General features: G+C 35.7%; 1 protein-coding gene across 1 annotated transcript; it reads right to left on the bottom strand.

The window, feature by feature from the left end:
- Positions 1–11,935: 11,935 nt before the first annotated feature.
- Positions 11,936–14,141, bottom strand: LOC105804379 (presenilin-like protein At1g08700). Its single transcript, XM_012636975.2, has 2 exons — positions 13,699–14,141; positions 11,936–13,063 (listed from the first exon to the last, which is right to left on the bottom strand). The coding sequence occupies exons 1-2, from the start codon at positions 14,033–14,035 to the stop codon at positions 12,051–12,053; spliced, it is 1,350 nt and encodes a 449-aa protein (XP_012492429.1). The 5' UTR covers positions 14,036–14,141; the 3' UTR covers positions 11,936–12,050.
- Positions 14,142–14,730: the final 589 nt, after the last annotated feature.

The raw sequence follows: 14,730 nt of genomic DNA, 5'->3' as shown, positions 1-14,730 counted from the left end.
CTATTTCGCAATTTTCTTGAGTTTCGAATGAGTTTTCAAGTTAATTTCACACACTTGAAGGTAGATTTAATAGACCACACAACTATTACACTTTGAATCCTACATACAACGTTTAAATGAACTGATTATAACGTAATTAAATCCCAAAATCTTACTAAAAATACCTCTTTTTTCTTAAGGAGATAGTCCCAAAAGCAGCATTTGGATACTTACCCACATAAGAACAGAGAACAACACGATGATTACACCACTGAAGGATCTTGATTCACAACTCTCTTGCCTAAAAAGAAAACCAATTAAGCACTTCATAAAGTATGGAACAAAAATAACATTAAAACACAACCTTGACAAAGAACAAACTAAAGCGAACAATATCAGAAAAATCAATGATGAAACTTATGCTATTATTGTCTTATGATCGAAACAGAGAATCAACACAAGTCCTACTGTAACACTAGAAACCCGACCAAGACAATATGGTCGAATCTAGAAGTGTTACGAAGAAAATTTATAAAAATGACTTCCTTGTTACTTGCAAATCATCGTAAACCGTTGTTACTTAGTATGCCCGATTTGTTTGGAAAACGTGTTGATATACTTATTTAATTTTAAATCGTTGTTCCTTTACGTCTATCATTTAAAACGAGTATTTGTTACTTTGGTAATTCATAAAACGTTATATTTTTATGAATTGTTACTTTGAAACGTTAATTTTAAAGTGTTTCATAAAACGTTATATTTTTGGTAATTCAAATTGTTACTTTGAAAACCGTTATTTTAGAAAAGTTGTTGTTTTTGGAAATACCGTTTTATCAGTCTCTACGCTAGAAAAGACAAATCCGAAACCAAAAATAGTCCCCAAAAGTTCAGAGAGTCCCAAAACTACAAAACTCTCAAAAGCCAAAAAAGTAAGCAAATTTTTATGAAAATGCGGTTTTACGGAAAAGTGGTCATGTCTGAGTTTCTATTGCACCGACCCGCCTAAGTGTGAGGGTTACCTGATCCAAACAGACAAACAGAGAATGAGTTTTATAACTCAATGTGCAATGCAAACGTAAACACCATTTTGATTTAGCCATAGACAAAATAAATATAGAAATAGAACTTTCACATAATTAGTATCATACAGAATCGTAAAGAAACAAATATGTATAGTCCTACCCCCATCCTTTACACACCAACTCCGACATTCCCAACACACCACATGGGGTATAAAACACCCACCCAGCCCTACACACCGCATAGTGTGTATATGACACTTTTTAGAATAGTCGCAGCAGTGCTGCTAGTATATTGGTGAGATGTCGCCTCACAGAGAACACCTCCTCTTCATAATACGAATCCCACCCCATAGCCAGATATAGATAATATATCATATATAACAGAATAAAGATACTAGAACGTATATCACATGTATACTCATATAATAAGTGCTAAACATGCTTTTACATACAGAACATCTCATATATATATCATCTTACACAAACTCACGTAGATGTTATTTTCATCAATTTCAATCTAACAGAGAGGCAACTTTCATGCTTTACGACTCATACCACACATACCGACCTTACGGAAGGCCCATAGTCAATTGGAGCGACCCTAAGGAAAAAATCTAGAAGGCATGTGGGCCTACACAACGCAAAATGAACTAAGACGTGTGTCAGCCTCACATACAGCCTAGCACACGACTATGTGGCATCTATAGGCCTTATTTTTTGCTTTCTTATATCGCCATTTTTTCACATTTTCGTTACACACCTAGCTCGATTTTGACGCGAAAACAAGCACAAGACTTTCGAAACCTAAAAACAGTATCCCAACAACTATTTTAGCAATTGAGTTACGAATTCAACAAGACTAAACTGAACTTAACCTTTCAAAACTGAACAACGCATACGAACTTACCACCAACGAACACAATCACATACAAGAATTAGGCCGTTGGAGCGAAATCCACTGCTCCACAATCTTCTTATACACAACACATTCACAGAAATTAAATTCCCCAAACTACAACACCATTACGCCATCTCAAAAAGAAAGATCCTAAAATGAACTTACAAAAATCGAAAGCTAAAAATAAGCAAAACCACACTTACCAAGCCGAACGAAGAACACTAGAAATTCGAAACTAGCGATTTGAACGAAAGATTTGTGAATAGAATCAAGGAAGAAAGAAAAAAAAGAAATTGGCAGAGAAAGGAAAAGAAGAGAAAAAAACGTCAAGAAGAAAAGAATTTTGGGGAAAAAATTAAATTAAAATTTTAAAAATTAAATCAAATAATATCCCAACTCCCCACTATCCCACTAACTAACAAATCCCGCCAAAATCGACCCAGTAACTCTCATCCACTACCACAAAATTTTAATTCCACCAAACCTCTACTACACAACTAACCTATACACAGAAGCAAAAATTATTGTCAAACGCTCACTCAAGGAATCGAACACAGTACCCTAAGGCAAGCTAACACTTACCACTTGAACCAACAGGTTCATTCTGATGAGTTGACTAAGAATATGATCTAAGTCAAGCCATTAAGGACAAGGCTAGAACAAAAATAATAGAATTCTTAAAAGTGAGACTTAAACCCAAGACCTCAAACACACACCCACATCACTTAACCACTAAAGCAGATAATTAATAATGATAGAATTCGTAAAAAACAAGATTTTATAAGTCAAGGTTTACAACTCTACCCCCTAAAAGAAATTTCGACCTCGAAATTTACCTAATTGAAACAGATACGGATATTGTTGACGAATCGAGTCATCAGGTTCCCACGTGACTTCCTTAGTGCCATGATTATACCACAGAACCTTCACTAATGAAATAAACTTCCCCCTCAATACTTTCACGTCCTGATCCATAATTTGAACTGGCTCCTCCTCAAAAGTCAAATCTGATCAAACCTCGATCTCCTCAACAATAAGAATATGAGAACGGTCTGACCGATACCGTCTCAACATGTAGATGTGAAACACATCATAGATAGGATCTAACTCTAAAGGTAAATCCAACTGGTAAGCAATCAACCCCACACGATTTAGAATCCAATACGGCCCAATGAACCTAGGGCTCAACTTGCCGTTACCAAACTGCAGAACCTTCTTCCAAGGCGACACCTTAAGGAATACACAATCCCCTCATAGAAAACTCGATGTCCCTTATTTTGAAATTTGCATAGGACTTCTACTTGTCAGAAGCCGCTTTAAGACGATCTCGAATTAGTTTGACTTTATCTTCAGTCTCAAAAACGAACTCAGAACCCAAAACTCATCGTTCACCCAACTTAGTCCAACACAGCGGGGTACGACACTTACGATCGTACAGAGCCTCGTAAGGTGTCATCTGAATGCTAGACTGGAAACTGTTATCGTAGGCGAACTTGAAAAATGACAGAAAATCCTCCCAACGACCTCAGAAATCAATCACACAACTCCGAAGCATATCCTCCAGTATTTGAATCACCCTCTCAGATTGACCATCTGTTTGAAGATGAAACGCAGTATTGAAATCCAATCTCGAACCCAGAGCCTCATGAAACTTTCTCTAAAGCTGAGAAGTAAAATGAGGATCTCTATAAAAAATTATCAAAACCGAAACCCTGTGAAGTCTCACAATCTCAAAAATATGTAGCTTGGCCAACTTCTGAAGAGAATAATCTATCTGAATAGGAATGAAGTAGGCAAACTTGGTCAACCGATTCACAATGGCCCATACAAAATCCTTCTTAATAGGTGTTAGGGGCAACCCAATAACGAAGTCAATATTCACATGTTTCCATTTCCACAAGGGAATCTTGACAGGTTAAAGCAAACCCGAAGGCAATTGATGCTCAACCTTGACTTGTTGGCACGTCAGACAACGAAAACCAAAATCCATTACCTCCCGTTTCAAACCTGGCCATCAATACAATTCACGAAGATCCTGATACATCTTATTTCCACCAGGATGTATAGCACAAGGGCTACTATGCGCTTCCCTCAAAATAGACTTCCTCAAATCAGAATTATTCAGTACTACCATTCTCTACCTAACGGAAACGCAGAACCACAGAACCATCCCCTAACTACTTATCTCGAATTTGATCAATCAGAGTCGGCCTAACTTGTAACTCGACTAGTAGACTCCTATCATCAAACAGACGTAGGCAAGCAAATCTCCCTCAAAAAAGATATTGCCTTATGACTAAGAGCGTCAGCCACCACATTGGCCTTACCGAGATAATACTCTATAGTGCAATTATAGTCCTTGAGGAGTTTAATCTATCTACGCTACTTAAGGTTCAACTCCTTTTGGGTAAGGAGATACTTCAGACTCTTGTGATCGGTGTAGAAGATACACCTCTCACCATACAAATAGTGCCTCCAAATCTTTAAGGCAAAAACCACAGTAGCTAACTCGAGATCGTGCGTCGAATAATTCTACTCGTGTGACTTAAGCTGTTGGGACGCATAAGCCACGACCTTACAATCTTACATCAGAACACACCCCAAACCGACATGCGATGCATCATTATAGACCACAAACTCCTTACCAAACTCAATCTGTATCAGAACAGGAGCTTGAGTCAAAACATATTTAAGCTTTTCAAAGCTTGATTCCTGCTCAACACTTCAGACAAAAGGAGCGTTCTTTTGGAACAACTTAGCCAGAAGAGTTGCAATTAACGAGAACCCCTTGACAAGTCTCTAGTAGTAGTCCATAAGGCCCAGAAAACTGTGGATCTCAGAAACATTCCTAAGCTATTTCCAATCAAGTATAGCCTTAATCTTTCTAGGATAAACTCAGATCCCCTCTGCAAAACCTACATGGCCCAGAAATGTTACTTCTCTTAACCAAAATTCACACTTTTTCAACTTAGCGTAGAGCTTTTTCTCTCGAAGCATTTGAAGAACTACTTTAAGATGCTCACCGTGATCATCTTCGGTCTTAAAGTATACCAGGATGTCGTCAATGAAGACTACGATGAATTAATCCAAATACGGCTAGAAAAATTGGTTCATCAGATCTATGAATGCAGCCATAGCATTTGTCAAACCAAAGGGCATGACTAGAAACTCGTAATGCCCATAACGAGTCTTAAAGGCCGTCTTATAAACATCAACTTCCTTAACCTTAAGCTGATGATATCCAGAATGAAGATCTATCTTGGAAATTACTAGATCCCCATGAAACTGATCAAACAGGTCATCGATCCTCGGAAGTAGGTATTTGTTCTTCACTATTAGCTTATTCAACTGTTGATAGTCGATACACATTCTCATAGTACCATTATTTTTCTTTACAAAAAAACTGGTGCCCCCACGGGGACACACTAGGACGGATGAATCCACAATCCAAGAGCTTTTGAAGTTGAGTCTTTAGCTTCATAAGCTCCTTCGGTGCCATACGATAAGGAGCGATGGACAACAGAGCAGTACCCGGTAGAAGCTCAATACCAAACTCAACTTTCTGACTCAGAGGTAAACCCGGTAATTTCTCAAAAAAAATATTCAAAAATTTCTTTACTGCTCTAATGTTCCCAACATAAGAGTCCACAGAAACTGAATCACTTACAAAAGCCAGATACGCTTCACACCCCTTCCGAACCAGTTTTTTTTGCCACAAGAGCGGAAATCACATTGGATAACGTCTACACAATCACTGCACAGTTGAGCCACAGCATGAGCAATTGGAACTCCAACTCTAGAAAGCCCATCAAATCTGGTCCGTTTCTTAAGCCTCTGTACAAAACTAGAGGGCTCTGAATCCCTCTTATTCTTACCTCTCTCATGATCTTTATTATGGCATTTAAAGCGTTTAACCTTCTCGGTGATCTTCATCTTATCCACCAAGACAACAAACTTTCATTCCCTCTACAGAGCTATTAGAACCCTCAAATTATCCCTTAAACCATCTTCAAAACAAACACATTTCTCATACTCAGTCTCTACCATCTCACGAGCATAATGGCTCAATCTCATAAATTTGGCCTCATACTCGGCGACAGTCTTATCCCCTTAAGTGAGGTTCATGAACTCGCGTCTACGAGCATCCACATAACTCGCCTCCATATATTTCCTTTAGAAGGCAATCTTAAAATATTCTCAATTAACTCGATCTGACTGAGTAGCTTCCTTAACTGATAACCACCACTGGTACACTTCATCGCGAAGCAGAGATACTGCACCCTTCAATTTTTGCTCATGGGTGCAGCCAATATCATTCATTATCCTCTCGGTGGCCTTCAACCAATATTCGGCCACAGTAGGGGCGACTCTGGTGACGCCTTTAAAAAGCTCAGCTCCATTAAAAAGGAGTCGTTCAGTTATTGACCCACGACTCTCAGAACCAAAATGGGGCCAAACGACCCTCTCCAATACTCTAAGCATGGCTTGGGACAATGCGTCATCCCTAGCTGAGCGGCTTTGAGACCTAGTCTCAACTGAAAGTGTAGCTGGTGTTTTGTTCATATCCAAATTATGCATACTACCCATCGAGGATGACTTAGCTCGAGTCCTTCTACGGTGCCCGCCATGCCCACGAGTACCACGACCATGCGTTCTACGAGCACTCATCGTATTCAAATTTTTAATTACATTACGAATTTTTATGAATCAGTTTCATTATTTATTAGTAGTATTTTATGCTTCAAATAATCATCAGAAGTTGTTTCAAAAAGTTCAGAAATTTTAGTCTTTAACTAACTCAATGCAGTTTAATCATTTTAGAGTTTTCTAACTAAAGTATTTCTAAGTTAGAAGTATTTACAGGATCGGCACCGGAGAATCAGTATACCACATACTTTCAGATTAAAAATAAACTTTACTCAAAGAAACAATTTTTTTTACAAACAAAATTTTGAACCCAAAATTTCATAGCCCGAGTTTTGCAACTTGACTTTGATACCACTAAATGTAACACCCCAAACTCTGCCTAAACGTTATGACCGAATCTGAAAATGTTACGAAGGAAATTTATAAAACGACTTGTTGTTTGCAAATCATCGTAAACCGTTGATACTTAGTATGCCCGATTTGTTTGGAAAATGTGTTGGTATACTTATTTAATTTAAAATTGTTGTTCATTTACATCTATCGTTTCAAATGAGTGTTTTGAAGTGCAGTTTCCTAAAATGTTATATTTTTGGTAATTCAAATTGTTACTTTGAAAACCGTTATTTCAGAAAAGTTGTTGTTTTTGGAAATACCGTTTTATCAGTCGCTATGCTAGAAAAGCCAAATCCGAAACCAAAAACAGTTCCAAAAATTCCAGAGAGTCTGAAAACTACAAAACTCTCAAAAGCCAGAAAATTAAGCAAATTTTTATGAAAATGCAATTTTACGAAAAAGTGGTCACATTTGAGTTTCTGTCGCACCGACCCGCCTAAGTCTGAAGCTTACCTGATCAAAATAGAAAAATAGAGAAAGAGCTTTATAACTCAGTCTGCAACGAAAACGTAAACACCATTTAGATTTTAACCATAGATAGAACAAATACAGAAATAGAACTTTCACAGAATCAGTATCATACAGAATCGTACAGAAACAGATATGCATAGTCCTACCCCCATCCTCTACACACCAACTCCGACCATCCCAACACATCACATGGGGTATAAAACACCCACTCAGCCCTACACACCGCTTAGTGTCTATATGACACTTTTCAAAATAGTCGTAGTAGTGCTGCTAATATATTGGCGAGATATTGCCTCACATAGAACACTTCCTCCTCATAATACGAATCCCACCCCATAGCCAGATACAGACAAAATATCAGATATAATACAGTACAGATACCAGAACATATATCACATGCATGCTCATATAACAAGTGCTAAACATGCTCTTACATACATAACAGCTCATACATATCATATTACACAATACTCATGTAGATGTTATTTTTATCAATTTCAATCTAACAGAGAGGCAGATTTCATCCTTTATGACTCATACCACACATACTGACCCTACAGAAGGCCTACAGTCGATCGGAACGACGTGAATGACCTTAGGAAAAAATTCTAAAATTTGGGCCCACATGCTCGTATAGGCCCACACAGCCCAAAATGGCCTAACACACGGCCTTACACACAGCCTATCACACGGCTGTGTGGTGTCCACAGGCCCTATTTTTGGCTTTCATTAATCATCATTTTCTCGTGTTTTCGTTACACACTTAGCTCGATTTCGATGCAAAAACAACCCCAAGGCCTTCGAAACCTGAAAACAGTATCCCAAAAACTATTTTAGCAATTGAGTTACGAATTCAACAAGAATAAACCGAACTTAAACTCTTAAAATCGAACAACACACATAAACTTACCGCCAACGAACACAATCACACACACAAATTAGGCCGTTGGAGCGAAATCCACTGCTCCACAATCTTCTCATACACAATATATTCACAGAAATTTAATTCCCCAAACTACAACACCAGTATGCATGTATGCATGTATGCATGTATGCATGTATGCATGTATGCAGGTATTCATGTATGCATGTATGCATGTATGCATGCATGTATGTATTGAATTCAAATAATGAAAGCATAAATAATATTAGTTACTCATCTATGGCTCTTGCCTTTCCTTTATCTCGAGACATCCTAACGTCATCTTTAGCTACGCTTGGCAATTAAATTATAAAAATGGTATTAGTTTTCACCCAAACACATGAAAAACATATAATCAAGCATATTTTTCATTTTATTCATTTTTAGTCCTTAAATCCGAAATACTCATATTTTTCAATTTTTAACATCGAATTAAAATCAAATTTTATATTCTTTCATTAGGGACTTTGTATTTCTAATATTTTGCATAATTTCTTAATAGCTTTTAATTTAGTCCTTAATGTCACAAAATTAACCATCAAGCTTAGTTAAATTTCTAATAAATTCCATCACTTTTCACTACCTTCGTAGTCCTAACATGCTTAAAACTCATACATCAATTTCTCATCAAAGTCAAGCTCAATTTCATGACATACCAACTAATTAAAACTTGATAAACATTTAACAATTGAAAATTCTAAAGTATGGTTAAGCTTAATCAAGCTTAGATAAACATGAAAATATAAAGATTTCAAAAGAAAAGCATGTTTACCTTAGGGATATTGGACCAAATTGTAAAGAAAGCAAAATAACTTTTCTTTCTTCTTATGGTTAGAGACAACACAAAGATGGAGAAAAGATAGAATGTTTCATCTCTCCACTCACATCTCCTATTTGTACTTAAGATTAAGATTAATTAAGCTTAACTAAGGAATAAAGCTTCCTTAATTAATTAAACATGGAATAATAATTATCATTTATTATGCTTAATGGAAATGGATAGAAATGATTGTGCTCATCCACTAATTCATAAGATTTTAATGGTTAAATAATCATTAGGTCCTTTGGTCAATTGTTAATTGGGTCCTCAAGCATTTTTAAAATAAAATTAAGTAACAATTGAACTTTTACAATCTAGACTCTTTATTATAATTAATAAGTTTCTTAATTTAATTACTTAACTGTTCTTTAATATATGTATTCATATTAACTTCTTAAATCTTTCTATTCATATTTTCACTTGACTCATTTTTCAAAATTGAGCTTTGAAATTGCATTTTTCCAATACCGTTTAAAAGCGAGGTTGTTATACTCTAAGACTCTTAGAATATTTAAATTATATATAACCATGTAACATTTTAATTGAAAACTTAACAATATTAACTATTTTGACTGTAACATTATAAAAACATGAAAACCAAATTATAATACAAATCATAGAGATTAAATCTCAACTTTAGACATTAGATGGACCAAAACTAAAATTTAAACACTCTTCCAAAATGTAAAAATAGAAGCAAGTATAATGATTTGCCATGTGTCAATAGGTATATAGATGGGCTCTTTTTTTTCCATTGTAGTACTAGTTATACATGCAAGTAAAAATACAATTGAAAAAACACATCAATTTGCTATAAGTTCGATTTGTTTGTTCAATGTTGTGTTCACTTACATAATTGATCAGTCTACGAAATAAAAACAAAAAACAAAAAAAAAGTAGAAAGAGATTTACACACAACCATTTGTTACACGCAGTTCAGAAATAATTATACTCTGTAGGGCCTCAATGAATGATTCTTATTCAACAATCTTCCAGATCATTTATTAGTTTAAGCCTAATCTACTTTTACACATTTAAGTAACTGCAGCTCAAATACCAATCTCAATTGTTACAAATCACTCGCTAGAAAAACTTCGCGTACAAAACTTCAATCTCTCACAAAAAAAAAACCTACTAATAGAATGTGAAAATATAAGGAAGAATAACAAAGATAACTTAATCAAATTAGCACGGCATTCTCTTAAATCAATACCCCGTCCATGTGAATTGGCTGTCTATTTATAGACTTAATATAATAGCATATTCGATTATCATAGTTCAATATAAACTCTTCTCCAATAAAATAATCAGGATAAATAACCTCTAATATTATCTTATGATAAAGTAGGATTAATCTCCTAAAATCAACCATGAAATATACTTTTCAAATTGAGAATTTCTCTCCAAAAACTAATGTCAAATACAACTTCTTCAACACACTCAAACTCTTCAAAATAAACACAATTTCGATTCTAACTTTAAGAAAAGAGCAAACTCTTCAAAATAAACACAATTTCGATTCTAACTTTAAGAAAAAAGTGAAGAACGTCCAAGAAATCCATTTACTTATTAAAACAACATCCAATAAAGCCCGTGTAAAAAAAGCCTACATATAAAATTGTCCAGGCTATCTCTTATCTTAACTGATCATATCACTGAACAAACATTGATGGACAGCTTTGGCATTAACAACTAAATTATTAGACCCTGTCCGGGAAACTCCAAGCAACTAGCAGAATAAAGTGTTTGCCAAAAAGATAAAGAGCTCAAAATTGTGAAACCAGATGTTGACAAAAACTAAATATTAAGAAGATCCACTCTCATCACCAGATTATTAGAAGGCAATAGATTTTAACCAATAAACAAGGCCAACCAGCAGCTACCTTACACAATAACCAAGATTTTGCCAACAACAATGATGTATTAAACAACTTGTGAGTCTAGTCAGAGTCAAGAGTGAAGTACAAATTGTAAGAAATAATTTTTTTTCTCATATGGCCATTTGTTGTTTTACCATACTTCCTCTTATCCACTTTTAAGACAATTCCTAGAAACCACACCCCAAAACCCTTTGATATGTCCTAGAATAAGCACAATACAAACAGTAATAGGGCTCCTCAATCATAAAAGCATTATTTTTGGAAGGAGTTCTTTTGCCATATTATTATGCGCATTGGCGTAGGATCTAGTCACAAGTCTCGGGTCCAGATGAGAGAGAATTCTTGCTTCGACCTTTGGTTACTCAAAGAGTGAGATTTGTCCTTTGACTAAATACTTAGAGTTTATGAAGGAAATAAATACCTAATATAATAGAGAAAATAAATAAAACTAAAACTCTTAATAAAACCTAATATAATAAATAAATAAAACTAAAACTCCTGTTGCAATAAAAGTGTCCATATCACATATATACACACCATGTTATTTCAATTAATTCTATATTTCTCTTGTACAAAGCTTTGATACAGAAAAGTATCAATCACACAAATGCATAAAAGATAAAGAGCCAATGTACAATGTTAGATATTCGGTCAAAAATGCATATATGTGCAACTGCATGAGTTATGCCTTCAGCACATACATATACATCCAACCATGAGTTTTGTTATATTATATATCCCCATCAAATGAATCACTAAATGAAGGAAACAAGATTAATTCTAAAATTTAAAGTAAGACACCAAAAGGGTGGTAAAAATTCATTTTAATGAATTACCAGATAATCTTGAAGTTGCTGCAGTTTTGAACTCGAAGCAGGAGAGATTTACATGAGTACGATGGAATGAGAGTGCAAACAGAACTAATTTCCATTTAGCAATCAAAGAACCTACAAAATCATCAGTATTCTCCGGAACAGACAATATTGCACCTCCTCGTCATATAAAAGAAATCAGATTGCTAAAACATCATTAAATTTGTTGCCATTCCAACAACAAAAGGTTCCATTAACAATCGAGTCAAGAAGTAAAAAATGACACCCAATGTAATGGATATGGGGAGGGCAGGCAGTGCTCGGTGGCACACAGATAACAAAATAAGAGTGCACCCAAGTCCTGAGATAATGGCAAGATAACATGCATATACAGTCATCAGATCATACATGGCTGCCCTGCCTACCAGAACACTATAAAACACAAAGTCTCCGAGACCAAGCTTGATACCTCTACTTGCTACCACTGAATCCCTCCTTTCATGCTCTCTCTCATTGTCCATCCCCAACAGGTCAACAAGAGGAGACATTTCCTCATCCACAGAAGTCTCGGATTCTCTATTGTGAATGACAGTAGAATATTCTGATGAGTTACTATCTGATGAATACCTTTCTCTTGAATGACCAACCAAAGGCGACCTCTCACCTTCATCTCTATTTCTTTCACCTTCCACATTCTCCAAATTTCTAACCTGGATAGCAGTGTACTCAGGACTCCTACGATTTTCAGCCCCATCTCTGCGGACATTATTATTTGACACAGCCTGCAACTCAACTGACCCAGAATCTGAAACTCCAGCAACAAGAAGCCCCAAAGTCGACCGCGGATTTCCCTCATTGCGAGAAACTGTAGGTCGAGCTTCATATACCAAAGCTGGTAATTCCTCATCACGGCTTGAGGCCAACTCCACCAACAACTTAAGGGGGCCACCAGGAGCCAAAACTGCCACCAAATCATACAAAGCCAATGCAACCAGCAAAACCCATGTAGTCCACTCCGGCAATTTGGTAAACCATGTTGCCACAATTATCCCCAGCGATACCATATATCCCTGTCTCAAAACAATAGGCATCCCACCAGAAAACATGGATAACACCCCGACAATGGTATAATTGAAAAGCAGCAGAAAGCACGTAATTGAGTCAATCGGTATTGAGAAATGCTGAATTATCGACAAAAAGATAGAACCACCCATTGTACCTAACACCAATAACAACAAATCCACCTAAGAAAAATCAAGATTCATAAATAAAACATGTAACTACGAGGATATCACCGAAAAGGAAAACAAAATAGAAGACACTAATGTAATCAACAGGCAACAACAACAAAATATTTAGATAAACTGCCATTGATATATGCTGGCCTACCAACAAAATTCTAGGAATTGCTACCACTTGTAACATGAAAATGAAAGGCATAATGGAGGCTCAAAACAACCATACGAACATAACTAAAACAGTGACATTAAATGCTTTAATAGACAGTTAATGTGATGATTTCAAATGCAATGGAGAAACTTATTGTTTAAAATCGAAACCTTAAGAAGTAAAGCATTCCTCAACTAACGAAGAGGATATGGAAAATGGAACCGTAATAAATTATTTCTCGATAAGTACAAATAAACACATAATTCAAACGATAAACATAGCCAAACGACAGAAACACCCAAGTACGGGAAAAAGTTTAAACAAAAAAATGATCACAAATAACTAAAGACCCACCTTGCTAGACACATAATTCGCTCAAAAAGACTGCTTCTAACACCAAATATTCAGAAATAAACCTAGACCCATTTTAGAAAAAGAGGAAATTGTGCAAAATTTGCATCTTACCGAGAACAAAAAAAGCCGAGAATCGCATATAGTTCTTCAAAAAATTAGTGAAGTTATAGTAATAAAGCAGCACAAGAACAAAGGTAACGATGGCAATGAGGATAACGAAGACCAAGGCATTGAGCAACGCTCCCTCCAGTTTCTGAGCAGTGGTATCAGAGGGATTTTCGAGGTAAACGAGATTGGCAGCTGTACGGATGGGAGCAGAGGAAGAAGAGAAAGGGTTGGAATCTGAGAGGGAGTAAACGAGAAGGACAACTAAGAGCATGCAAAGAGAGACTGGGGACATCACGCCGATGATTTCTTGGCCGATTGATTCTAAGATACTCGACTCCATTGGGGTTTTTGAATGGGGAGTTTTGTCGAACAGGTTGTTGGAATTGCTTTTTTTTCTTTTTGGTTCTTTTCGAAGATGAGTTAAGGCATCTTGAAGGGTCCAATGACCGAAGAGCTTGCCCTTCGCCTCTTTTCTTTTCCCCCCGAACGTATCCACTGGGCCAGGCCCATTATAAAATATTAGAAATGTGATCAAATTATTCCAAACATAAAATATTTGGTTAAAATATGTTGTTAGTCCCTATACTTTAACAAAATTCGAAATTGTCTCTACATGTAAAGAGTTAGAAATTTCATCCTCCAACTGTTTTCCTTTCAAAAATCATGGTTCAATCATTAAGTATTTTCCATCAAAATTTGTCAATATGACATATTGATTAAGTTGTCATCATGTGACGTGTCAGATGATTGACAGAAAACAAGCATGTTGACAAATTTTGATAGAAACTATCAATGATGATAATAATTGGACTATAACTTTTAAATTGAAAAGTAAGAGGATTAAAACTATAACTTTTGAAGTATAATGACTAAATCTAAAATTCAGTAGAAGTTGATGGACTAATAGTATATTTTAACCTAAATATTTTGAATATGATTATAGTACAAAACTAAAGGTGTGCAAAATATTAATTAAACCGATTAAATCTAACAAATTGAACCAAAAAGTAAATTTTTTTGGTTAAAACGGTTTTC

Source organism: Gossypium raimondii, chromosome 11 (genome assembly GCF_025698545.1).
Source record: "Gossypium raimondii isolate GPD5lz chromosome 11, ASM2569854v1, whole genome shotgun sequence".
Classification (NCBI taxonomy): domain Eukaryota; kingdom Viridiplantae; phylum Streptophyta; class Magnoliopsida; order Malvales; family Malvaceae; genus Gossypium; species Gossypium raimondii.
This window is presented reverse-complemented; position numbering and strand designations above follow the sequence as displayed.

Bases quoted from the DNA above. Each gene is read 5' to 3' on its own strand.
- LOC105804379 (XM_012636975.2), bottom strand. From the start codon at position 14,035: ATGGAGTCGAGTATCTTAGAATCAATCGGCCAAGAAATCATCGGCGTG. The intron at 13,064-13,698 runs GTAAGATGCAAA...TATTGGTGTTAG, and splicing joins CTCGGCTTTTTTTGTTCTCG to GTACAATGGGTGGTTCTATC.